Genomic DNA, 26,304 nt, shown 5'->3' with positions numbered 1-26,304 from the left:
CTGTACTAAGCACTTGAGAGAATACAATAGAACAATATATCAGACACATTCCCTGTTCACAACGAGCTTACAGTCTAGAGGGGGAGACAGACATTAATATAAAGAAAAGTATTACAGATATGGACATAAGTGCTGTGAGGCTGGGCTGGGGTTGATGAATGAAGGGAGCAGGGTCAGGCTGTTGCAGGGCCTCTAGGGGCTTTCCTCCCTCTCCTCCAAAGCTGTAAGCCCCATGTAGGACATAGACTGTGTCCACCCTGAATATCTTGTACCTACCCCAATGCTGGAACATAGTAAGAGCTTAATAAATATCATAAAAAGTTGGGGAGGAGGGGAGCAGGCAGATGGGGAGGGGAGCTGGGGGCGGGCCCCAGAGAAGCAACTCTTTCTGTGGTGTATTGGCATGCTCATTTGCATAAATCTGCCTGGCACTGGCATTCTGAAATCTTCTGATTTAGTTAGTTTTCACTTAACCTCATTCTCTTTTAGGTGGAGATTACCCCCTCAAACTTCACAGTCCACTAGGTGCCCTCTGCCCCCTCTTTACCAGCAGGGAGTTGAGGGAGGTGGGAGGGAGAGACAGAGAGAGGGAGAAGGGGATGGAGAGAGGCAGACAGAGTGAGGGAGCAAGAGGGAGAGAGATTAAGAGTCCTGACTGCCTTTCTTCCTTGGCTTACTGTTCCCAAACACTGGGGGAGAGCACTTATCTGAAACCACTGAACATTTACTTCCCAGAAAAGAGCTGCACAAGGTTTCATTCCCCTCTCTGTGCATTTGCAGATATTAGAAGCCTGCCTTCCAGACCCAAACTCTCCCGGCAGGTGCAGCCACTGAGTAGGGGCACCAGAGTGGAGGGGAGTGTGCTAACCACTGCCCTGCAGTCAGGAAACCAGCGGCATCAGGAAGTTGTTCCTTCCAGCCTGTCACATCAGATTGGGAACTGAGCACTGACCAGCTGGCCCGACATCTCACGGAAGGTCCTGTTCTGTCTAAGCCTGTGAGGGCTGCGTCAGAACCGATCCTGAGACCCACACCCATTGTACAGCTTCAGTGGGTCCGCGGGTCCATCCCCAACCCTTCTCTGAGCCTAATTGTTGGGTGGTAGGTGGGCAGGCCCCTCCAGCAAGGTTCCAGTTGCTGTTTGGCTTGGGGTCTCTGGTTACACCCCGAGAGAGGTTCTTGAGTCAGCCACCTGCCCAGGACTCTCAGGGCAGGAGATGCCCTTCCACCGTTTCTTTATAGTATTTGTTAAGTGCTTAATATGTTTCAAACAGTGTTCTAAGTGTTGGGGTAGATAGAAGTTAATTACATTGGATACAGTCTGTGGCCCACATGGGCTTCACAGTCTAAATAGGAGGGAAAACGGGTATCCCTATTTTACTGTTGAGGAAGCTAAGACACAGAGAAGTTAAGTGACTTGCCAGAGGTGACATAGAAAGTAATTATCAAAGTGCAGGATTAGAACCCAGGTCCTTATGACTCCCACACCTTAATCTTTCCACTAGACCATGCTGCTTCCTCCAACACCAGCAGCATTGTCCATCATGTACAGGGTCCCCGGGGAGACTGGCCAGGGAGCCCTCCGGCCACAGGACCCTGGACGAGGAGCCCTGGGGAGCCCAAATGGGACCCAACCAATCAAGTTCAGGGAACTGGCCCCTTTGACCTACAAGGAACCACCAACCATCAACGACATTTGCTTTGGGCTGCCTGTGGGACCACGATGCAGGGTGGGAGTTCCCAGATTCAGTGGTCTGGCACACAGTCCTCAGCTTGGGCTTGGGCTGGGCAGTGGAGAAGCCCCCACTCCTCTTTTGAGGGAGGCTTCCCCCTGGGGTGTCCAAGGAGCTGGTTGAGCAGAAGTCACACAGAGGGCCAATCTGACTGAGAACCCAGGAGTCCCGGCTCCCCAATCTTTCTCCCTATTAGCCCCCAGCACCACAAAGCAGATAACCACGATCTATCATCCCAGAATTTCGGGCTTCCTCTCCCCCAGGCACTGGACATCTCTGAGCAATCTGGTGGCCTCTCTTCTGAACTCGATCCGCTCCATCGCCTCCCTGCTCCTCCTCCTCTTCCTCTTCATCATCATTTTCTCCCTGCTGGGCATGCAGCTCTTTGGAGGCAAGTTCGACTTTGAGGACACAGAAGTTCGACGAAGTAGGTTTGACAACTTCCCCCAGGCCCTCATCAGCGTCTTCCAGGTATGGCCGGGACTGAGGAGGGAAGTGAGTGGGCAGAGAAGGAGGCTGTCTACTCCAACTGGACTCAGGGCTGAGAGCTCTAGCACTTTGGTCCCTTGCCAGGCTTGCCTCTAGCTTGTTTGACAATTTCAGGTCACCTTTGCTTCTCCCCACTCTCTGCCCCAGTTTCCCTCTGTGATAGCTGGGGTGGGCCCACCTCCTCTAGACCCCTCCCTTCACTCGTGGGCTACCTGAAAAGACACCCCCCTCCCCCCACCGCCAGTGAGCAGGAATGGGCAGCCCTTGATACACGTTCCTTCTTGTGGCATTCCAGCTGGTTACTCCCAATGCCATAAATGGGGATGCCCAGTAATTCCAGGCTAGGTTCCCTCTGTGTTCCTCTCTGGTTCGCTAGGTGGAACCCACTCTAATACCAGTCTCAAGCACAAACGGGAGATGCCCATGGCAGGGCAGATTTTCCTTTTTAGATGGCTCGAGTCCCCACCTCTTCCCATCCAACCCCCATCCAGTGAACACCCCTAAGTTCATGAATCCCTCTGGATGCAGAGGTGCAGTGGTCTTATGGAAGTCGCCTTTTTTGAGTTGATTCTCAGTTTATAGGGGCTAGCTGGAGCTTCTGGGACTAGCAAGGGCTGCTAGGATTATTTGAGTTTCCTGCCACCCATGCCACAGCCCCACCAACCAATAGCTATCCTGAAGAGGGCTGGCACCCATCAGGACAGACTTGCCTACCACTCACCGCATGTGGCCTAGGCCTGTTATACCAAGTCCAAGCATGGCGATGTCTGCCCAAGAGATAATAAAGCCTTTGCTGGGAGGGAGGGTGGCTGAGAAGAAAGCTACTGGGCTGAGAATCAGAAGAGCCTGACTCTCACAGTCGTTTAGACTGTGAGCCCGTTACTGGGCAGGGATTGTCTCTTCTGTTGCCAAATTGTACATTCCAAGCACTTAGTACAGTGCTGTGCACATAGTAAGCACTCAGTAAATACTATTGAATGAAAGAGCCAGGTTCTAACCCCAGCCTGGCCATTGGCCTGCTGGGTGACCGTGTTACTGTGACCCTGTCCCTCTTTGTTCCTCATTCTCCTCCACTGCCCATCCATCTGTCCGCCCACCCACTTGCCTCCTCTGCCATCCTTATGTCCATCCATCCATCCGCCTATCTGTCCTGCCCACCCATCCACCAGATCCTCACAGGGGAAGACTGGAACTCGGTGATGAACAATGGGATTCTGGCCTATGGGGGCCCCTCCTATCCGGGTGTGCTTGTCTGCATCTACTTCATCATCCTCTTTGTCTGTGGCAACTGTATCCTTCTGGATGGCCAGGGAGCAGGCTGGACAGGCTTCTAGGGCAGGGTGCAGGTTCAACAGACCTCTGGCCTTTCTTGCAACCTCAGGGGAGCAGGGAGGGTGCTGGAGGATCTGAGAGAAGCTGGAGAGAGCTGGGAGGGAGCCGGGAAGGAGTTGGGAGGGAGCTGGGAGGGAGAGTGGCAGTCTCCCATTCTGGGCCACCCAGACCAGAACCCAGGGGCATGGAGAGATTAGAGCTTGCATTCTCTAGGCATCCCCAGGGGAGGGGTGGCCTCTTGAGACCCCTTGCAGACTGACTCCTTAGCCACAACCTCTCCCAGATATCCTGCTCAATGTCTTCCTGGCCATTGCGGTGGATAACCTAGCCGAGGCTGAGAGTCTGACCTCCGCCCAGAAGGCCAAGGCCGAAGAGAGGAAACGAAGGAAGATGTCCAGGTCAGGGGGTGAGATGGAGGGCGGAGTAGGGGAAGGGGCAGGGGTGGGGATGGGGCAGGGGATGTGGTGTGAGGGCATGGGCAAAGGTAGGGCAGGGGCAGAGGTGGAAAGGGGTAGAGGTGGCTCAGGACATAGGTGGGGCAAGGTCCGAGGCGGGGCTGGATTAGAACTCGGCGCAAGCGCACATCTCAGAAGGGGCAGTTAGGTTGTGTCCACCCAACTGCTAAGAAGGGGCAAGTGTGAGGTGGTCCTTGCTGAGTCCAGGGTCCCTGCTGAGCCCAGGGTCCCTGCTGCTCTGGCTCCCTGCCATCCTCTCCCTGTGCTGTCCTCCTCCCCACCTTCCTCTGCCACCTGCCACTGCTGCTCCTGAGAAAGCAGAAGGGCAGGCAGGGTGCATGGAAGGGGCATGATGGGGAGTCTGGGAGTGTGTATGGCAGGGGGAGAGCACAAGCAACCCCTCCCTCGCCACCCCTTGCTGCCCCCTCAAACCAATTAGATCCACAACACAAAAAAGGGGGGCCAGGGTATGGGGAACCAGGGATGAGGGCATAAGAACTGGACACAGCTGTCAGTAGGTCAATCAATCAATCAATAACATTTGTGAGCACCTACTATGTGCAGAGCACTGTACTAAGCACTTGGGAGAGTTCAATAGTTGGTAGGCATAATCTCAGTCCCCAAGGAGTTTAGAGGCTAGCAGGAGAGATTCATTCATTCATTCATTCAATAGTATTTATTGAGCGCTTACTATGTGCAGAGCACTGTACTAAGCGCTTGGGATGAACAAGTCGGCAACAGATAGAGACGGTCCCTGCCGTTTGACGGGCTTACGGTCTAATCGGGGGAGACGGACAGACAAGAACAATGGCAATAAATAGAGTCAAGGGGAAGAACATCTCGTAAAAACAATGGCAACTAAATAGAATCAAAGCGATGTACAATTCATTAACAAAATAAATAGGGTAATGAAAAATATATACAGTTGAGCGGACGAGTACAGTGCTGTGGGGATGGGAAGGGAGAGGTGGAGGAGCAGAGGGAAAAGGGGAAAAAGAGGGTTAAGCTGCAGAGAGGTAAAGGGGGGATGGCAGAGGGAGTAGAGGGAGAAGAAGAGCTCAGTCTGGGAACGCCTCTTGGAGGAGGTGAGTTTTAAGTAGGGTTTTGAAGAGGGGAAGAGAATCAGTTTGGCGGAGATGAGGAGGGAGGGCGTTCCAGGACCGCGGGAGGACGTGACCCAGGGGTCGACGGCGGGATAGGCGAGACCGAGGGACGGCGAGGAGGTGGGCGGCGGAGGAACGGAGCTTGCGGGGTGGGTGGTAGAAAGAGAGAAGGGAGGAGAGGTAGGAAGGGGCAAGGTGATGGAGAGCCTCGAAGCCTAGAGTGAGGAGTTTTTGTTTGGAGCGGAGGTCGATAGGCAACCACTGGAGTTGTTTAAGAAGGGGAGTGACATGCCCAGATCGTTTCTGCAGGAAGATGAGCCGGGCAGCGGAGTGAAGAATAGACCGGAGCGGGGCGAGAGAGGAGGAAGGGAGGTCGGAGAGAAGGCTGACACAGTAGTCTAGCCGGGATATAACGAGAGCCTGTAGCAGTAAGGTAGCCGTTTGGGTGGAGAGGAAAGGGCGGATCTTGGCGATATTGTAGAGGTGAAACCGGCAGGTCTCGGTAACGGATAGGATGTGTGGGGTGAACGAGAGAGACGAGTCAAGGATGACACCGAGATTGCGGGCCTGAGAGACGGGAAGGATGGTCGTGCCATCCACGGTGATAGAGAAGTCTGGGAGATAGATGCTAAAACATATTACAGATTAGAGAAAGCAGCAGAGTAGAAAGTTATGTGCTTGATTATAACGATGATGGTATTTGTTAAGAGCTTACTATGTGCCAAGCGCTGTTCTAAGCTCTGGGTGCTACAGGCCGAGAGGGAATGGTTGGTGGAGTGGAGACCCCAACTGCTTAGATGACAGGTAAGTGGGAAAGTGGCAGTTGCAGGGGATGTGAGCCCCATGTGGGAGAGGGACTGTGTTCAACCTGACTATTCCAAATCTACCCCAGCACTTAATACAGCACTTGACACATAGTAAGCACTTAACAAGTACCATAATAATAATATATGTAGGATAGGGAGATAAAAGGTGAATCAGGGAAGGTCTCCTGAAGGAAATGTGATTTCAGAAAGGCTTTGAAGAAGGGAGGAGCAGTGGTTTATAGGTGGGAAGGGAAAGGGAGTTCAAGGAAGTTGGAAGGGTGTGTGCAAGAGGTCTGCAGCAAGGGCAACAAGAGTGAGGCCCAGTGAGTAGATTGTCTTGAGAGGAACGAAATGGGTGAGCTGCTGTAGTTGAGGAGGAATGAGGATGAGTAGGCAGGGAAGAGAGAAGATGAAGTGCCAAGACTATAAGCCCGGTGTGGGATTGTCATTCTTTATTGCTGAATTGTACTTTCCAAGCGATTAGTACAGTGCTCAACAAACAGTAAGTACTCAGTAAATATGATTGAATGAATGAATGAATAATGCCAGTGGTCAGGGAGTTCTGGGAGATGTGGAGAGAGATGGAGAGTTTTGAGGAGTAAGCCCCCCGGGGGCAGCAGCCTTCAGCCCGAGGCTTGTGTTGGGCTTTGGGTCTGATAGCAACACTTGACCAGTAAGGACCCTCCCCTAAGGAACGCTCAGCCCCCAGCCTGTGAAGGCTCTAGCTCCATCAGCCGTCCTCAGACTAGAAAAGCCAAAGTCAAAGGACTCCCAGATGGGCTGACCCCAGTAATGGTCTCCCTTGGGAGGAGTGTCAGAGGGGAAATGTGAACTCAGAGAGTCTGGATGGCACATTGGCCACTTCTTCCCAGCTCTCCTGGATTTTTCCCACCAGGGGTCTCCCAGACAAGTCAGAAGAGGAGAGGCTGATGCTGGCCAAAAAGCTGGAGATGAAGGCCAAGGGAGAAGGGATTCCCACTACGGCCAAGGTGAGAGCCCTCTATTTCCTCTAGACCGTAAGCTCCTTGTGGGCAGGGATTGTGTTTACCAATCCTGTGGTATTCTCCCAAGTACTTAGTACAGTGCTCTGCACACAGAAAGTGCTCAGTAGTGTTCAATAAATACCATTGATTAAATTGATTCAGAACCTCAAAGCTTGGTCGGGGGGGAGGGAGTGGAATTCTGCAACTGCCATAAGAGTAATAATTGTGATATTTATTAAGTGCTCACTGTGTACTCAGCATTGGAGTAGATAGCAAGTTCTCAGCTCAAACACAGTCAGTCCCACAGACTACCTTCCACACCCCCTAACTCTCACAGGCTTACTGCAGAAGACAGTTTCCCCTGCTTGTTGTGTGCAGGGGATATGTCTTCTAACTCTGTTGTTCTGTACCCTACCAAGTGTTTCATACAATGATCTGCACATAGTGAGTGCTCAATAAATACCTATCATTGATTGATTTTAAAGGGAGGGCTGCCTAATCTACAAAAAATACCATGGGAACTAAAAACTTCCCTGAGATTTGGGCTCAGGATCTCATGGCTATCCGAATATTAGGGAAACAGCATGGCCTAGTGGATACAGCCCAGGCCTGGAAGTCTGAAGGACCTGGGTTCTAATTCTGGCTCTGTCACATGTCTGCTGTGTAACCTTGGGCAAGTCACTTCACTTCTCTGGACCTCATCTGTAAAATGAGGATTAAGACTGTGAACCCCATGGGGGACAGGGACTGATTAGTTGTATGTACCTCAGCGCTTAGAAAAGTGCCTGGCACATAGTAAGCATTTGACAAATACCATAAAAAAACAGTTATGGTCTAGAGTCACTTAATTTCTCTGTGCCTCAGTTCCTTCATCTGCAAAATGGGGATTCACTATCTCTTCTCCCTCTTACTTAGACTGTAAGCCCCATGTGGTGTAGGGACTGTGTCTGACCTGATGATCTTGTATCCTCCCCCTTGCTTAGAAGAGTGCTTGACACATGTTATACACTTAGCAATTATCATAATAATACTAATAAAAATAATAATCTCTGGATGCTCAAAACATCCTTTCATCCCTGCACTTGTGCCTGCAATCAATCGATCAGTGGTATTTATTGAGCTCTTACTGTGCATGGAGCACTGTACTAAATACTTGGGAGAGTACAATACAGTGTAATTGGTACTTTCTCTGCCCACAAGGGGATTCTTCCAGTCAATCAATCAATTAATCAACCAGGTGCAGACCACTGCACTAAGCACTTGGGAGAGTGCAACAGAAATTTACAATACAGTGAGGGAGGGAGGCAGGAAAGAGAACAAAGATAAGAGTCAACAATAGCAGAAATATAGAAAGATGTAAGTAGCATGCATAAATTAGAATTCACCACCAATCTATACATTACTGGGTACAGAGATTCCAAGGGGGGATGTAAACATAGATGCCACTTGGGGTGCTGGTAATCAAAGAGGGCTTTCTGGAGAAAAGGGAATTTTTAGCAGGGCCTTGATATTGGGGCTATTTATAGTATTGTGGTATTTACCCTCACTAGGTGCCAAAGCACTGGGCTAGTCTTTAATTAGATCAGACAGAGATCCCGCCCACCCAGGGCTCGCAATCTAATAGGAAGAGTAAAGCATCTTATCCCCATTTCCCTCAGTGGAAAAACTGAGACCCAGAGAAAGCTGAATAGCTTGTCCAAGTTCACACAACAGGCCTGTTGAAAAGCTGAACAAGAACCCAGTCCTCCTGGCTTCTAGTTCCAGGCTCTTTCCACTAGCCTCGGGGCAGAGGGAGGAGGGAAGGGAAAGGTTTGGGAGGGGGAGCCTAGCCACTGGCCCAAGCTCACTTAGTAGACTACTAGGGGGAAGGAGGAGGAAACAGAATGGAATGGGGAGAAGGAATGGAGGGAGCTTGGGTAATGTGGGGAAGGGTTGAAAAGATTAATGTTATGTCTGCTCTTGGTCTGAGCTCTCTTGAGGGGGAGGGGGCTAATCATTTCTTAGAATAGTGGCTTGCCCCCTCCCTGGAGACCTCATTATGCCGGTTTCCTTCCTTTCTGTCTGTAGCTCAAAGTGGACGAGTTTGAATCCAATGTCAATGAGATAAAGGATCCCTATCCGTCAGCCGACTTTCCAGGTGAGGCACTGAGGCTGAGGGAAGAAGAAGAGGACTGGGAACACGGGAAGGGGAACACAGGAACAAGGCCAGAGTCATACACCACCAGAACAGTCCCAGTTTTGACAGTTGGCTTTCCACTTCACTCTTCTGGGCTAGTGAGCCAGTGGTTATTTGCAAAGCCATTCTCCTTGAGAGAGTGGAGCTCACACTAGGAACATAATGATGGGGGAAGAAGGAAAAGTCCACTCCTGCCCACTCAGAGAGCAGGGCTCGGCCTCCTCTGAGGTGAATTTCAAACTTCAGAGAGTGGTGGGGTTTCTCTTCTAAGCTTCCATCTCCATGAAAAGAGTGCCCTGGGGTAGGGGGAGGGGAGATATCAGGAGGACTTGCTACTGCCGGGCCTAGCACAGAGATGCCTGTCACCTCAGGGAGCTGCCCAGCATCCAGGGGAAGGAAGGTGAGGGGGCTTGCCCAGGAATCACCAGACCCCTGGTCCCCCCTGGGTAGGGTAGGGTCACGATCTAGGCCAGGAGTGAGCATCAAGTTCCTGCCCACTGTGCCAGGCAAGGGTCCGTCAGCCCAGGGAGGGTGCAGGACACCTGAGCATTTGGCAGGATGGGTTCATTATGTCTGAGAAAAGGCCAGTTTGAACAGGTGAGTCAAATACTAAGAAAGGCCTGAGCTACAGACATCTGTTTGATGCCCTCCACCACCCCGGCTTTCTTGTCACCCCCCACACCTTCTTCCCAGGAGACGATGAGGAAGATGAGCCCGAGATCCCCCTGAGTCCCCGGCCCCGCCCCCTGGCAGAGCTGCAGCTGAAGGAGAAGGCTGTGCCAATGCCTGAAGCCAGCTCCTTCTTCATCTTCAGCCCCACCAACAAGTAGGCTGGCCTTCTCTGGGGAGGGATGGGAGGTGGCACTGGGGGTGGTGCTGCCCTGGGACAATGAGGCAGCTGCCCTAGGGTCTGAGAGTGCTTGGGGCTCAGTCCCCATGAGAAGGGCCCATCTGCCTTCCTGCAGATTTTGTTCTTCTCCCTGAAAGACCCCAGACTTCCCACAGCCTGAGAGACGCCTGTTAGCCACTGTGATTCCCAGTCTCCAAGCTCCAGACTTTGGAACTACAACTCCCAGAAGCACCAACTCCTCAGTATTCCCTGCCCCTGCTCTCCCCTATGCCAGCACTCTGAGGAGAGAAGCAGGAGAGAGGGAACCAGACTATGGGGCACACAGAAAGATTATCCCATTAACCAAGGACAGAGAACCACAGGCTAAGGTCTTCCCCTGTTAGTACTGGATCCACAAGCCATTGGAGCCCCCATGGGATCAGCTCTCTGCCTGCAGATCTGTGATCAGGGCAGTCCTGCAATGGTCACCAAGCCCCCTTCCACCTTACCCTTGCCCACAGGATCCGTGTGCTCTGCCACCGCATAGTCAATGCCACCTGGTTCACCAACTTCATCCTGCTCTTCATCCTACTCAGCAGCATCTCCCTAGCAGCTGAGGACCCCATCCGGGCCGAATCCTTCAGGAACCAGGTGATTGCTTGCCCTTGGGATCTGGCTCCCCATAGGTGCTTCCTCTCAGGCGGGCTTCCCACAAGTGGGCTCCCCACAGGTGGGCTTCCTCCATATGGGCTCCACACTAGTGGGTTCCCCAGGAGCAGGATCCCTAGTTGGACTCCCCATAGGTGGGCCCCTCAGGAACAGACTCCCTGTGGATGGGCTCCCAATGGATGACCTTCCCACAGATTGGCTTCCTATGGATGGGCTCCCCGTGGGTTCGCTCTCCAGGAGCGGGGTGTCCACAGGAAGCTCCCACAGACAAGCTTCTTATAAATAGGTGGCTCCCCACAGCCAGTTTCCCCATGGAAGGCTCCCCAAAGGTGGGCTCCCTACACTCAGGCTCCCCACATATGAGCTCCCCACAGACACGCTCCTCATGAGTGGGCCCCCCACAGACAAGCTCCCCAAAGACAAGCTCTCCAAGGAAGGGCTCTTCACAGATCAGCTCCCCACAGACAAGATCCCCACAAACAGATTCCCCACAGACAGGCTCCCTATATTTGGGCTCTCCACAGACAAGCTTTGTATGGGTAATAATAATAATAATAATAATGATGTTGGTATTTGTTAAGCGCTTACTATGTGCAGAGCACTGTTCTAAGCGCTGGGGTAGACACAGGGGAATCAGGTTGTCCCACATGGGGCTCACAGTCTTAATCCCCATTTTACAGATGAGGTAACTGGGGCACAGAGAAGTTAAGTGACTTCCCCACAGTCACACAGATGACAAGTGGCAGAGCTGGGATTTGAACTCATGACCTCTGACTCCAAAGCTCATGCTCTTTCCACTGTGCCACACTGCTCCCCTGCAGATGAGCTCCCCACAGACAAGCTCTTCCAAGGCAAAGCTCCCCACAGATAAGCTCTCCACAGAGAGGCTCCCCACAGACAGGCCCTCCATGGACTGAACCTCACAGTGTCCCTCTGTCAGGGTCCCTAAAAGCAGTTCCCCCAACCAGCAGTCCTCATGCTCAAAAGCCAGAAATGTACCCAGAGCAGAGCCTGGCTTCCGAAACCCCCGGCACCAGTACACCTTCTTGGATCTTTTCGCTCCCAAACCTTCGGTCTGTCTCTCCAACTCTAACATCTCCTGCTCTTCCTCATTCTACTTTATTTTTCTCCCCATTCTCCTTGGCTTTCCCTTTACCCCCACTTCTCCTCCAGATCCTTGGCTACTTTGATATCGCCTTCACCTCCGTGTTCACTGTGGAGATTGTTCTGAAGGTGAGTGCATCGGTGCTTATGGTGTACACAACCAATGTACCCCTGCCATGCTTACTGAAAGGAAAAGTGAAAGGAATTGGGATTGTAGGAGCTAGAGATCGCCGAGCCCAGAGGATTTGCCATTGTCTATAAAGGGCAGGGGTTTGGAGAGTGGGGTAGGCATGGCACCTTACCTCAGAAACCCCGGGCCTCAGGGTGTATGGTGGCCTCGACCCACATGATTTCCCTTCCAACCCCGCGGATGTGATCCTCCTCCCCAGATGACCACGTACGGTGCCTTCCTCCACAAGGGCTCCTTCTGCCGGAATTACTTCAACATCCTGGACTTGCTGGTGGTGGCTGTCTCCCTCATCTCCATGGGCATTGAGTAAGCAGGGGCTGGGGTCCAGCCTTCCCCCTGAACCCCACTTCCAGGATCAGGCCTAGGGTGAGACCAAGAGCTTCTGAGTCGGAAGGCCCAAGCATGGACTGTCTACTCACTGAGGTCACAAATCGTAGATTCTCAATCATTGGCCCTCAGTGATTCCACAAGCTTCCCTTTGGCTTTAATTTTTATTTTTGTGCTTACTCTCACTTTTGTTGTTTTTGCTATTTAAGTGTTCCTCTTGTTTCATCTCTTTTTCTGTGCCTGTCACCAGGTCTTCTATCCCACTTTATTCTTAATCCATGAGGGCCCGGATGGCCAGAGATCCCAACTAATGCTCACTCAGGTTTTCTTAGTACAGTGCACATGGTAGACTCTTCATAAATACAATTACTATTACTCCCTTTTTTAACCGACTCCTCTCCCTGTCCCACTGTGACCATCCTCTTCTGAATCTAAGGGGAGGTGAGGAGAGGGTTTGTCACTAGAGATATTTCACCATTGATAATGGGTAGCAGAACCCCAAAGCTGATTGGCTGTCTGGACAAGTTCCTGTCCTGGAGTTCCCCTTGTACTCCCACAGGCCACCGTCCTCAATTAGAGACTCTTCTGGACCAACCAACTCTTGTGACCCTGGAAGTAGTCTCCAGGGGAAGGGGGAATCAAAATAGCAGAAACCACTGGGTTTCTCGACCCTCCCCCTGCCCCCAAACCATCACCGTCCCCATTTTTGTTGCTTGGTGGTCCAGTCTGGTCCAGGGCCAGGTCCCAGGTGAGGGATAGGGTAATGGTACAGGGTTTCACCAAAATATCCCCTGCTCTGGTTTCTCTCTCCCTTCCCCAGAAGAGGCTGCATTTTAGGGAGCAAAACTACCAAGTAGAATGGAAATCATCAGCAGAGAAGTCTTTCATTCAGTCATTCAGTTGTATTTATTGAGCACTTATTGTGTGCAGAGCAATGTACTAAGCACTTGGGAGAGTATTAAAAAAATAATAGACATTCCCTGCAGATAACAGGGGAAGTGGAGGAAGTCCCAGTTGGGGCCATGACCTCCCAAAGTCCTCCCTGCCTGACCCACTGTCTCCCTCACAGTCCCGCCTCGCTCGCTCCCCTTCAGGGATTCCTGTTTACCCTCTACTCCTTCCTCCCTCCATCTCTCTCTCCCCTCCTGCTCCAGATCGAGTGCCATCTCCGTGGTGAAGATTCTCAGAGTTCTGAGAGTGCTGCGCCCACTCCGAGCCATCAACAGGGCCAAGGGCCTGAAGGTGAGAGCCTGGGCAGGGGGACCAGCAGAGGGCAGGGGGCAGTGTCAGCGGGGTCTGGCTCATGAAATGCCTCTGTCAGCCTTAAGGGTGGCCCGCCGTGGCAGGCAGACAGGAGGGTAGCTGTCCTTGAAGGGGTCCAGTAGCAGGGGATCCATGTTTCACGGAGATGTGGACTCCACCCACAAGGTGGCCCCAACAGAGACAACGGGCCCAACTTCCCCTCACACCCCAGGGCTTCACCCCCAGTCTTCCCTGTGTCCTGTACCGAGTCCCAGATCCCAGCCAGGGTCTCTCTGTCCTGAGGGAGGGTCCCTCCTGACAGCTGAGGAGAATCTGAGCACCCACAAGCCCTTTGCAGTTAGCTCCTACTGTCCCCACCTGGAACAGACAGTCCTGAGCCTTTCTTCTGAGAGTAAGGTCCTGTTGGACCCAGAGGTCCTGTTTGGCCTTGTCACGGGATCTCCAGGAAAATGTCAGGGTCATCAGTTCCATGAGTGCTCCCACCCCCCTCTAGAAGCTGATTCTGCTTCTTCTGACTCCAGATCCTCTCATCCTTCCCAGGTGGTAAGAGGGGATCTGGATTCTAATCCTGGCTCCGTCACTCACTGCCGTGTGACCTTGGGCAAGTCACGTAACTTTTCTGTGCCTCAGTTATCTCATCGGTAAAATGGGGATTAAGGCTGTGATCCCCATGTGGGACGTGGACAGTATCCAACCTGATTGTCTTGTGTCTTCAGTAGCGCTTAGTACAGTATTTGGCACACAATAAACACTTAACAAATGCCATTAAAAAAAAAGCTGGTTTCCTGAAGGTGAGACTTAGCCACAGTCATGTTTGTACTGTACTCTGACACACACACACACACACACACATATGCATCTCCCCTTCAGTCTGAGCAGCCTACATTGCCTGTCCTTGCCAAGCAACAAAAACCCATTCCAAGTCAAAAGCAGTGAGGTGAGAGAGGAAACCCATATGCCCGCTCATTCAGTTATATTGCAGCCTCTACAAACAGCTTTATCTTGAAGTTGACCTCCACTTGAACAAATAGACTATAGATAAGCAGCACCGCTGTGCTACTGTTAACTAAACGTATTAGCTCATGTGCTTGTCAGCAGTCACTGGGTTTTTTTTTCACCCCACTAGGAACTGAGTCCCATAAAGTAAGCTGCCAAAACAACCACCTGGAAACAGTCCTTTTCCATGAAACAATGGAGATCTGGTACAAATCCCTGGGTCTATGACAGTGGATCACCTCAAGTTTGGGTGACCAATTAATAGCATGAGAGGCCTAGTGCTCATGGACATTCTCAAATGGAATGGAGCTCCAAAGGAGCTCTGGGCTAGTGCTTCCTGAGATAGTCCCAGGAGTTTGCTGCCATCATGTCTTGATTCTTAGATTTGGAACCCCCAGGTTCGGACCGCAGAGGGTCCCTGGGGTTGGCTGGGACCTCTAATGGGAACAGGGAGTTCAAATAACTCTGATCCTTGGAACCCCATCTGATGATGATGATGATGATGATGATGATGGTATTTATTAAGCGCTTACTATGTCCCGAACACCGTGACAAGTGCTGGAGTAGAGGCAAAAAAATCAGATCAAGCAGTCAGGTTCACAGACTCAGAGGGAGAGAGATCAGGTATTTAATCCATTTTACAAATGGGAAACTGAGGCCCAGAGAAGCAAAATCACTTGTCCAAGGTGGCAGAGCTGGGATGAGACACCAAGTCTCCTAATAATAATAATAATAATTATGGTATTTGTTAAGCACTTACTATGTGCCAAGCACTGTTCTAAGCACTGGGGTAGATACAAGGTAGTCAGATTGTCCCTCGTGGGGCTCACAGTCTTAATCCCCATTTTACAGATGAGGTAACTGAGGCACAGAGAAGTTAAGTGACTTGCCCAAAGTCACACAGCTAAGTGGCAGAGCTGGGATTAGAATCCCCGACCTTTAACTCCCAAGCCCCTGCTCTTTCCACTAAGACAAGCTGCTTCTCAGTCTCCTGACTGCCAGCCCCTTGCTTTATCTCCTAGGCGACACTTCTTCCCCCACCCCTGCCTGCAGTGGATCAGAGCTCCCCCTCCCAATCTGACCAGCTCCCGCAGGGGCTTGAGGACCTCTTGTTTCCCTGGCACCTCCCTGACCATGGCACTTGGGGACTTCTCTTGGGGTCTACCATGTGGCAGCGTGACCCCTCCGCTCTCTGGTGCGGTTCCGGGTGCAAGCCTGGCTCTGGTCTCCTGCCCTCCCATAGCACGTGGTGCAGTGCGTGTTCGTAGCCATTCGCACCATCGGGAACATCGTCATCGTCACCACGCTGCTGCAGTTCATGTTTGCCTGCATCGGCGTCCAGCTGTTCAAGGTCAGAGTTTGCCCCCGGCTCCCCTCCCACCGCCTTCGGCCGCCCCCTCCAGGGACCCTTCCTTTCAGAGGTGGTGGTCACACCCTCGGGACAACTTTGTGATGATGGCCCCTCTTGGGCCCCTGGAGCTCTAACTGAGCATGTATTATAGAGCCCCCTGCCCAGAATGACCCCTGGACCCAACTTGGAAATCCCAGGACTCAAATACAATTGCTCCCCACTTACCCATCCTGGGACCCAGACCAAGTTCGTGACCTACCCGGCTAGAAAGATAGTGGACTGGAGGAGCTGTCCAGGAGCAGCCTTGATGGCTCTGGCCAAGTTCAGACTGGGACTGGCCAAGGTCCAAGATTTGGGCTGAGCAGACATCCCCCTTCTGCTCCCCTCAGGGAGCTGCCAGAAGCCCCCGCCCACCTTTTCACCATCAGATGGCTTTGCCAGACCCACAGCTCCTGCAATCCCCATGGCAACCCATCCCCCTGGTCCTTTCCTCCCTAGGGGAAGTTCTACAGCTGCACGGACCTGTCCAAGATAACAGAAGAGGAATGCCGGTATTGTGGCCCCTGAAGGCCTCCCTGAGGACAGGGGCCGCCCTGGGGAGGGAGGAGTTTCCTCCATTTTTCTGGGAGCCATAAGCTGCTAGTCCTTCCAACTTCCTTGTCCCCTCCATCCTGGCCAGAAGGCCCTGTTCTCTTGCCACATGACTGTAACCAGTCTACAATCAATCGCTCTCCCCTCCAATCCTGATTCTTTATGCCCCATTAGTGCTTCCTACGTTATTGCTACAGGACTACTGTGTGAGCTGGTGATGCAAAAGGAATTCTGACTTACATGCTGTTTGCATATGGTTTGCATGTTGCTTACTTAAAAGCAAAAGCACAAGCTCCTCCCAATGCCCCCATCAGAACTTGCATCCATCAGAGTGGGGCTGCCTGAATGGTAGGAAGGGAAAGTGTACCAAAGGTTGGAAGTTTCTTTAAGTAGCCCCACCCCTAGGCACCAGCTTTCCCCTGTGTTCTGTGATTCAAGTGAGGTCAACTGGGGACCTTCTGCAAATCCCAAAACAATGCTTGCCAAGGTATGATGGGAAGGATCTGGTAAATGCTCTGGGATGGCCTCAAGGAATGGTCAGAGTTGGGGGAACTGGGCCCAAGGAAGCCACATCCTCTAGAGTAACCAGCCTGCCCTGCCTTAGGGGCTATTACTATGTGTATAAGGATGGAGACCCCACGCAGATGGAGCTGCACCCCCGGCAGTGGGTGCACAGTGATTTCAATTTTGACAACGTGTTGTCCTCCATGATGGCACTTTTCACCGTCTCCACGTTTGAAGGCTGGCCCGAGTAAGTTTCTGGATGTCCCCTAGGGGTTGGCGAGGGTAGGGAGGGGGTCTTGGAGACTGGCTCCCTCATGAATACCCCAGGTAGCCCCCCTTCATAAATACTTACTCTCCCTACAACCCCCCTCACCTTCTCCTAATTCCTTCATCCCAGCACGCCCATCTCCCTCTATTCCATTTGATAGGTTGGCTGGACCCGGCCCCACCCCCATCCTCTCTCTCTCTCTCTCTCTTTCTCTCTCCCTTCCCTCCTCCCTCCCTCCCTGCTCCATCAGGCTGCTGTACCGGGCCATCGACACACACACCGAGGACATGGGCCCCATTTACAACTACCGGGTGGAGATCGCCATCTTCTTCATCATCTACATCATCCTCATCGCCTTCTTCATGATGAACATCTTCATCGGCTTTGTCATAGTCACCTTCCAGGAGCAGGGAGAGCGGGAGTACAAGAACTGCGAGCTGAACAAGAACCAGGTTTTGGAGAGGCTCTGGCCGGGGGCGGGGGGGGAGGGAGGTGCAGGTAGCTGCCAAGGTAGCTGCCCCCTAGAGTGGGGTTGGGGGGGGACGCTGGTCCAGAGGAGATGTCCCCTGTAGCATCCTTGCACAGGACATGGGATGAAAGTCCAACGTTCTGCCCCTAGCCACGGTCCCTGTCATGCCCCTGCCTCCATCTTTGCCTGGCAAGCTGGGGCAGGAAGGGGCAGGTTAGACTTCAGGAAGGGGTGTAATAATAATAACTGTGGTATTTGTTAAGTGCTTACTATGTGCCGAGCACTGTCCTAAGCACTGGGGTAGACACAAGTTAATCAGGTTGGACACGGTCCCTGTCCCACATGGGACTCACAGTCTGAATCACCATTTTACAGATGAGATAACTGAGACCCAGAGAAGTTGTGAGTTGCTCAAGTTCACACAGCAGATATATGGCAGAGTCAGGATTAGAGCCCACATCCTCGGATTCCCAGACTCGTGCTCTTTCCATTAGGCCACAACGCTTCCCGTGTAAAATGATGTAGCATCCCCAGAATTGGGAGATGAGCCCTGGGGTCCCCAATTGAGCAAGACCCCAGCCCAGGGAGGGCAAATGGGCACTGGAAGGGAACCAGCAGGGCCCTGAAAGCTGGACGTGGGCTGTGTTTTAGCGCCAGTGTGTGCAGTATGCCCTGAAGGCCCGCCCTCTGCGACGCTACATTCCCAAGAACCAGTATCAGTACCAGGTGTGGTACGTGGTCACCTCCTCCTACTTCGAGTATTTGATGTTTTTCCTCATCACGCTCAACACCATCAGCCTGGGCATGCAGGTAGGCCCATGCCGCCCCCTCCCCTCACCCAGCTTCCTCTTCGGGCTTCAGGCTACAGAGGGAAGGTTGTTCCTTAGCCAAAAAAAAAAAAAAGACAACAAATTAAACTTCCACTGTTTGTTCCAAGCTTGGTAGTAAACAAGAAACAGAAAAAAGATAAGGAATGATATGCAGTTTAGCATCATCACCAACGGTATTTATTGAGCACTTACTGTGTGCAAAGCAATATACTAAGAGCTTGTGAGAGAACAACAGAGTTAGCAACCACTTTTCTGCCCACAACAAACTTACAACCTAAAGGGGGAGTCAGATATTAATATAAATAAATAATTCGCTGATTATTAATAGTATTACTGTTATTATCATTAATAATAATACTATTAATGATGATGATTATGATAATAATAGATAAGGCCGCCCCATCCCAGGTAGTATAGTCAATTCTTATTCATTCATTCATTCATTCAATCGTATTTATTGAGCACTTACTGTGTGCAGAGCACTGTACTGAGCACTTGGAATGTACAATTCGGCATAACGGTTAGAGACAATCTCTACCCAATCTCACAGTCTACAAGGGGGAGACAGCAAAACAAGTGAGAACTTTGGAACTCCTCAGCCCCTCTTCTATTCTTGTTGTATGAGGTCTCCATGAGGCCCCAGATGTGTTACTTCGAGGGGGATCCTGGCATTCCCAGTTGATTGTATTGTACTTTCCCAAGTGCTTAGTATAGTGCTCTGTACACAGTAAGCACTCAGTAAATAGCACTGATTGATTGATTCCCTGACTCACAGAGATGGTGGAAGTGAGAAGAATGATATCGGAAAAGTAAGCAGTTGAACAAAGAAACACAAGATCAGATAAGCAATGATTTGCATATCAGAAGATCAGAAATAAAAATAAACAAGAACATTTTGCTGCAGAATAGAATTCTTGCAGATCTGTTTTCCCCCGGCCCACCATTTCCCCTCTCCACAGGCCTACAACCAGTCTGAAGAGATGAACCACATCTCGGACATCCTTAATGTGGCATTCACCATCCTCTTCACCTTGGAGATGATCCTTAAACTTATGGCCTTCAAGGCTAAGGTAAGTGACTGCAGGGTGCCCAGTGTGGGCTGGCTATGAGGAAGGGAGGCTGGGAGGAAGGGAGGCTCCCTGGAAAGGGAATTTGCCTTCACTCCTTCCTCCTGGGATCACATCTACACACGCTTTCTTTCTACCCTCCTCTCCACATAGCCTATAATAATAATATAAATAAATGCTATACTAATAAATAATGCTACCGATATAATTATATAAATAATAAGAATACTAATGGTATTTGTTAAGTGTTTACTACATGCCAGGACTGTACTAAGCATTGAGTTAGATACAAGATAATCAGATTGGACATAATCCCTGTCCTTTATGGGACTTACAGTCTAAAGTAGGGACAAAAAGTATTTGATCCCCTGTTAAACTCACTGTGGGTAGGGTAGGTTTCTGCCAGCTTGGTCCTATGGTTCTCTCCCAAGTGCTTAGTACGGTTCTCTGCCCACAGTAAGTGCTCAATAAATATCACCAGTTAATTTTAAAGATGAGGAAACTGAGGCACAGAGAAGTTAAGTAACTTGCCGAAAGTCGCCCAGCAGGCAAGTGGCAGAACCGGGGTTAGAACCAAGATCCAGGACTACCGAGCCCATGCTCTTTCCACTAAATCACCCTCTTTCCCATTCTGTAAGAGACCTCTGACCCTCTCTCACCTACCAATTAGAAGCCAGAACAATAGAGACCCTCTTCTGAGACTCCACCCCCTGCTTTCACTTTTACCTTTTCTCCTTGAGGTGTGAACAGGAGATAGGTAAAGAGCTCCCTAGGGATTGGCTGAAAGGCAGGAGGGGAAAGATCGGGGCTCAGTGGGGAGGGAGAAGGTCTTGTTCCCTCCCATCTGCACAGTTGCAATTCTCCCTACCCGACCCCACTTACCAACAGTGCTCACCGATAGCGTTGACCACAAACCCCAGCAGGGCTGGCCCCAAACTGACCCCGACCCCCTCCCCAGGGGCTTGGCTCAGGTTAGAGCAAGGGGACATGGTGCAAGGTGTCTGCAACTGGCCAGCCCTCACCCCCTGAAGGCCCCCAAGGGCGAGGGAGTTCAGAGAGGGACCTCTGACAGAATGGGCCTCTGACAGAGCTTCTGCTGACCTGGGGGGTTTGAGGGGTTAGTCATTTGCACCCTCCCTCTGGCCTAGAGTGGACCTGCCTGCCCCTGGCATGCCACTTGGACATACAACAGGGACCCGGGGCCTTTCTATTCATCTCCAGTATCATTCCAATGCCAACACTCAACCTTCTCATCCTTCTTTCTCTCGGATGACCTCCTCCTCCTCAGGGCTACTTTGGGGACCCCTGGAACGTGTTTGACTTCCTGATCGTTATTGGCAGCATCATTGATGTTATCCTCAGCGAGATCGATGTGAGGTTTGCCCCCTGACACCTGGAACCATCTCCCTGTTTCTGCTCCCCGCTTCTAAATCTCAGCTCAAGCTCTCCACATCCTCCTCCTCTTTTCCTTCCTCCTCTTCTTCCCTCTCCTCATCTTATTCTCTCTTCCACTTCTCCCCTCTCCTCATCTTTTTCTCTCTTCCACTTCTTCCCTCTCCTCTTTCTCCCAATCCTCCCCCTTCTCTTCCTCCTCCTCCCACCTCTCTTCTCTTCCTCCTCTTCCCACCTCTCTTCCCCTTCCTCCTCCTCCTCCTCCTATTTCTTTTCCTCCCCCTCTTTCTTACCCTCCTTCTCTTCCTCCTTCTGGAAGCTTTCCCTAATTACCCTCACCCATTCTCCTATTCCCTGGAACCTCATCAGCCCTTTGTGGTGTATAAACTTATATGTATAGATCCATTTGGGTGTGAGTGTTTGTGTAATGGAGCAATCTGAAGGACAGGATTAGGTCTGCCCCAGGTGCCTAGGAGGGGGTGGGCATGCTGCACACATTGCTGATGGAGATATCCTCTGCATTTCCCTGATTTGGTGCATTCCTGCTTTCCAAATTCAGATCCTACCCTGTCTCTCCCTGTGTCTGTCTCCCTCCCTGCTTCCCATTCTGGTTCTGTGCCCTGTTTCCCCATCTCTCTTCTCTCCACAGACTCTCCTTGCCTCCAGCGGGGGACTGTACTGCCTGAGCGGAGGCTGCACGAACCTCGTAACTATCTGCTGCGCCATCCTTCCCTGCTCCATGTGATCAACCCCACGGGAGGCATGGGGCAGGCCTTGGGACCTCCTTACTTGAGCACATGCCACTAGCCTCCCCGCTGCCCCCGCACCACACATATGCCTGTCTGCACCTGGCCTCTCAAAGTCTCAAATCACCTTGGCCACTTTTCCCATTTCTCCTTCACATCCCTCCAAGAGACAGATCTCACCCCCTTTTGCAAATGGGAAGATTGTGATTTACCCTGTGCCACTCAGTCAATCAATCATATTTATTGAGCACTTACTGTATGCAGAAAACTGTAGTAAGCACTTGGGAGAATACAACACAACAGAGTTAGTAGGTACCTTCACTGCCCACAAGGGGCTTACATTCTATGGGGGAGACAGACATGAAAATAAACAAATATATTATGGATAGAATAACTATTATTATGGTATTCGTTAAGCACTTATTATGTGCCAAGCACTGCTCTAAGTGCTGGAGTAGATACATGGTAATCAGGTTGGACACATGGGGCTCACAGTCTTAATCCCCATTTTACAGATGAGGTAACTGAGCCACAGAGAAGAGAAGTAACTTCCCCAAGATCACACAGCAGACTAGAGATGGAGGCTGGATTAGAACCCATGACCTTCTGACTCATAGGCCTATGTTCTATCCACTACACTAAGCTGCTTCTCTTATGCACATAAGTGCTGTAGGACTGAGGGTGAGGTGAATACCAGGTGCCCAAATGGTCAAATCCAAGTGCACTGACAGAGAGTGAAGGGTATAGATGAGGCAGCCAGTCAGTATAACCAACCTAGGGGCAAATCCCTAGAGTCCCTGATCCCAAACCAGAGCTCGATCTCTGAAGAGGCCTCTTCGAGTAAAGGTATCTTGGAAACCTGAAGCAAAGTAGCATATCCCCTATTGCAGAGGTACAGGGTTTAGTAGTGTACTTTGCTCACAGTAGGTGCTCAGTAAATACTATGGATTGATTGATTGAGGGATGGAGCTGGAAGTGACAACCCCTGGGTGGAGTAGTCCAAGACCTGGGGAATGGGGCTGCCAGAGGGTGCGAGGAATGGGAAAAGCCAGCTGTTCAGACCCCAGTGCCCCAAGAATAGACCCCTCGCAGTTTAATGTTGGTATTGTTAAGCGTTTACTATGTGCAGAGCACTGTTCTAAGTGCTGGGGTAGATACAGGGTAATCAGGTTGTCCCACTTGAGGCTCACAGTCTTAATCCCCCTTTTACAGATGAGGTCACTGAGGCCGAGAGAAGTGAAGTGACTTGCCCACAGTCACCCAGCTGCCAAGTGGCGGATCAGGGATTCGAACCCACGGCCTCTGACTCCCAAGCCCGTGTTCTTTCCACTGAGCTAGGCTGCTCCTCTTAAGGCTGGAGCGCCTGGCCAGAGGGATCCCTGAGCAGAAGTCAAATCCCTAGGCAAAATGAAAATGAGCTCATGGAGAGGAGGAAGCTGTAGCCTCCCACCCCCAACCACTGAGGTAGAGGAATCAGGGTGATGAGCCAGAGGGGGTCCTTGAAGGGTTTTGTAGTAAGCAAGGTCGGTGGAGCTTTTCTTTCTCCTACTAGATCCTGTTCCCTCCTGTCCCTCGGGACCCTGTGGCTGAGAGTGAATGTAGCCACAGGGACCACAATGAGATCAGGTTAGGGTGGGAGGGCGGGTCAGGGAGAAAGCTCCTCCAAATCACAGATTCCTTCCTTGGCCTGCCAGTTGTCCTCTTTCAACTTGGTCTAGGTCTCTCCCCTAACTTGCCAGTCCCCCTGCCACCTACCGGGCTGGCTCCCTCCCCCAGCCCCTCAGTTCCCTCCTACCCCCCCACCCCGGGCTCCTCTCCTCCCAGACTGAACTTGGGGCCGCTGCTCCCCCGGCAGGATCCAGAGGAAAATGCCCGTGTCTCCATCACTTTCTTCCGGCTATTCCGAGTCATGAGGCTGATAAAGCTGCTGAGCCGAGGAGAGGGTGTCCGGACTCTGCTCTGGACCTTCATCAAGTCGTTCCAGGTACGTTGGCTTGAAGGCCGGCAGGGCCCGTACTGAACACCCCACACTGCCCCAAGGCCCCACGGGCAGGTGGAGCAGTGAACCCCAACAGAATCTAGCCCAACTTGGGCAGAAAATGCAGTGGGGCAAGAAAGAAGGTGGTCAGTGCCTTCCCTTGTAACTCCCCAGTGCCCTTCTGATTCCCCGATCTGTTCCTTAGGCCCTGCCCTACGTGGCGCTCCTGATCGTCATGCTCTTCTTCATCTATGCCGTCATTGGGATGCAGGTGAGCAGGGGCACCAGAAGCTGCCTATTCCCGAGGAAAGTTCCCTAGTTGAAATGAAGACTTACCCACAGTGGGAAGTATTTGCCCCAGAAGAGAGAGGTTGCCATAACAATAGACCATCGCAAGCGAGGTCGAACTACTTCCACCTGGTAGGTCAGTCCACGAGGTACCAGACTAAGAGCTGCGATCAGAGTGGCAGCAGAGGCAGCTGCATATTGGGGACCTTGAGGGAGGAGAGGTTTGGCAGGCAGGAAGACCCCCCCTAGCTGGGTCTTTCCCTGGTCCATCTGCTACTCCCCTAAGCACCGGCAAGACAGATGGTGATTGGTTTGAGACTCCTGACACATGCCCCAGCTGAGAGAACACGTCTTGGCCAATCAACAGAATTTATTGAGCACTTACTGTGTACAGAGAACTGTACTAAGCACTTGCAAGAGAACAATATAACATTCCCTCCCACAATGAGCTTACGGTCTAGAGAGGGAGACGGACAATAACCTTAACCCTGGCAGGCCAGGCCAAGGATCCCAAAACAAGCATCCCGTTGGCTTCTGACCCTCCTCACAGCCCCTGACTGGCGAACAAGGCTGTGGGGAAGGGAGGGAGGGCTTAGGCCCCAGTATCACTGACTTCCTGTGACTTACAGATGTTTGGGAAAATCGCCACAGTGGACGGGACCCAGATAAATAGGAATAATAACTTCCAGACGTTCCCGCAAGCCGTGCTGCTGCTCTTCAGGTGGGTAGCTTCCACCAACCATTCTTCTGGCCTCTTCTCCAGGACCAACATTCACCTCTGAGAAAGCGCCTTACCCCTGCCCTCTCCCTACTCCGCCTCAACCACCTATTTGCCGAGCTTCTTCCCTCACTCTAGGCCCAGAGAAGAGGCCAAAGTCTAGCCTAGGCCTGGTGACGAAGGCCCCTGGGAGCAGGAACCACAATCCGCAGGCCACAAAAGGGCTCTGAAAGGGAGCGTGACTCTTGATTCCCAGACTCACCTCAGCCCCTAGTTCACTGTGAATCCCAACACTCATCTTTCCCCCATCCCTGTACCTCAGTTTCCAAACCCTTCCCCAACTCTCCGTCTCAATTTCCTCTTCTGCAACTAACCAAAAACCCTGGGGTTTGCACAGAGGGTGCAGGGTTTCTGAGACTCTCCAATCATCATTTTGCATTCGTCCTTGGGAGGAATGTCCCCAGGCAGTCGTGGGGCAGAGGGGGACACTGAGTCAGAAAACAAAGGTGATACAGTGACACCCTGACACTCAGTGACTCACAAGTGTGAGGGCAAAGCTGGAATCAGGAGATCAGACTCCCTTTCCTCACTGGAGAGTTGAGAGGAGATTGCAGGTGGACAGGAGCAGCGTTGAATCCCTGGGTCAGGGGGGACCATGGGAGCTTCCTAAAGGAGTTATCTCCAAAAGTCGAAGTCCACCAAGGCCAGGTCTAAGCAGGTTAATCCTCTGCCCCCACCTTTGGTCCCACACTTCCATAGTTGTCTTTCCTCTCCATCCTAATCCTGCACCTCCACCCCTAGTCCTCTATCCTTCTTCTACAGGACCAGTGAATCAATCAGTGGTATTTATTGGGCACTTACTATGTGCAGAGCACTTTTATCAAAGGCGTGGGAGAGTACAGTACAATATAGTAGGCAGACAAAATCACTGTTCACAGGGATCTTAAAGATTAGGTGACTCCCTTGAAAAGAAACTATCAAAAAAAAAAAGACTCTATACCCTCTCCCCTGAGCAAGGTAGAAGGTGAGGTGCGGAGGAAATCAGGCCAGAGGAGTATAGAAGGGAAAGACTGGCAGGAGGCAGCACTGAATCACAGACATTTCAGGTGGCTCTGTGGGCACCAGGCCTCCTTAGGTTTTCATTACAATGGTCACCCTTTTCCAGAGAAAAAGGCCCCCACCTCCTCATGGGGCCACCAGCCCCAGGGATAATTAGCCCAGTCCATCCCAACCCTACAGGTGTGCGACGGGAGAGGCCTGGCAGGAGATTTTACTGGCCTCCAGCTACGGGAAGTTGTGTGACCCTGAGTCCGACTACAACCCTGGGGAGGAGTATACGTGTGGCACGGGCTTCGCATATTTCTATTTCATCAGCTTCTACATGCTCTGCGCCTTCCTGGTAGGTTGTTCCCTGGGAGTTGGCGGGAGGTTGGGGGGGTGTTGGGGAACCAGGGGACACCGGCATTTTCCCAGTCCCATGACTCTGGCTGAGGGAGAAGGCACTTTCCATTACTCCTCCTGATTCCCCATCCTCCAGTCGGCACTCCAGCATTCTAAAGGGACAGGATGGCTTTATAGATCCAAAGCAGCAGCCCCAGGCACTTCAGAGGTGCTTCCCAAATGGAGGAATCCCTAGTAGTGGCAGTA

General features: G+C 51.7%; 1 protein-coding gene across 1 annotated transcript in view; it reads left to right on the top strand.

The window, feature by feature from the left end:
* CACNA1S (calcium voltage-gated channel subunit alpha1 S) overlaps positions 1 to 26,304 on the top strand; it is a 63,149-nt gene that overhangs the window by 26,630 nt on the left and 10,215 nt on the right. The window contains exons 12-33 of the mRNA XM_029069675.1: positions 1,997 to 2,204; positions 3,392 to 3,512; positions 3,838 to 3,952; positions 6,814 to 6,907; positions 8,969 to 9,038; positions 9,771 to 9,903; positions 10,428 to 10,557; positions 11,749 to 11,808; positions 12,069 to 12,175; positions 13,351 to 13,438; positions 15,699 to 15,806; positions 16,305 to 16,357; positions 17,002 to 17,148; positions 17,420 to 17,621; positions 18,290 to 18,448; positions 19,428 to 19,538; positions 20,824 to 20,907; positions 21,577 to 21,633; positions 23,529 to 23,657; positions 23,857 to 23,922; positions 24,569 to 24,660; positions 25,897 to 26,056. Coding sequence (XP_028925508.1) covers positions 1,997 to 2,204; positions 3,392 to 3,512; positions 3,838 to 3,952; positions 6,814 to 6,907; positions 8,969 to 9,038; positions 9,771 to 9,903; positions 10,428 to 10,557; positions 11,749 to 11,808; positions 12,069 to 12,175; positions 13,351 to 13,438; positions 15,699 to 15,806; positions 16,305 to 16,357; positions 17,002 to 17,148; positions 17,420 to 17,621; positions 18,290 to 18,448; positions 19,428 to 19,538; positions 20,824 to 20,907; positions 21,577 to 21,633; positions 23,529 to 23,657; positions 23,857 to 23,922; positions 24,569 to 24,660; positions 25,897 to 26,056 — 2,494 coding nt within the window. The remainder of the gene's footprint in view (positions 1 to 1,996; positions 2,205 to 3,391; positions 3,513 to 3,837; positions 3,953 to 6,813; positions 6,908 to 8,968; positions 9,039 to 9,770; positions 9,904 to 10,427; positions 10,558 to 11,748; positions 11,809 to 12,068; positions 12,176 to 13,350; positions 13,439 to 15,698; positions 15,807 to 16,304; positions 16,358 to 17,001; positions 17,149 to 17,419; positions 17,622 to 18,289; positions 18,449 to 19,427; positions 19,539 to 20,823; positions 20,908 to 21,576; positions 21,634 to 23,528; positions 23,658 to 23,856; positions 23,923 to 24,568; positions 24,661 to 25,896; positions 26,057 to 26,304) is intronic.

The sequence above is a fragment of the Ornithorhynchus anatinus genome, chromosome 7 (assembly GCF_004115215.2).
Source record: "Ornithorhynchus anatinus isolate Pmale09 chromosome 7, mOrnAna1.pri.v4, whole genome shotgun sequence".
NCBI lineage: Eukaryota > Metazoa > Chordata > Mammalia > Monotremata > Ornithorhynchidae > Ornithorhynchus > Ornithorhynchus anatinus.
The sequence above is the reverse complement of the archived record's forward strand: the minus strand, read 5'-3'. Positions and strand labels throughout refer to the sequence as shown.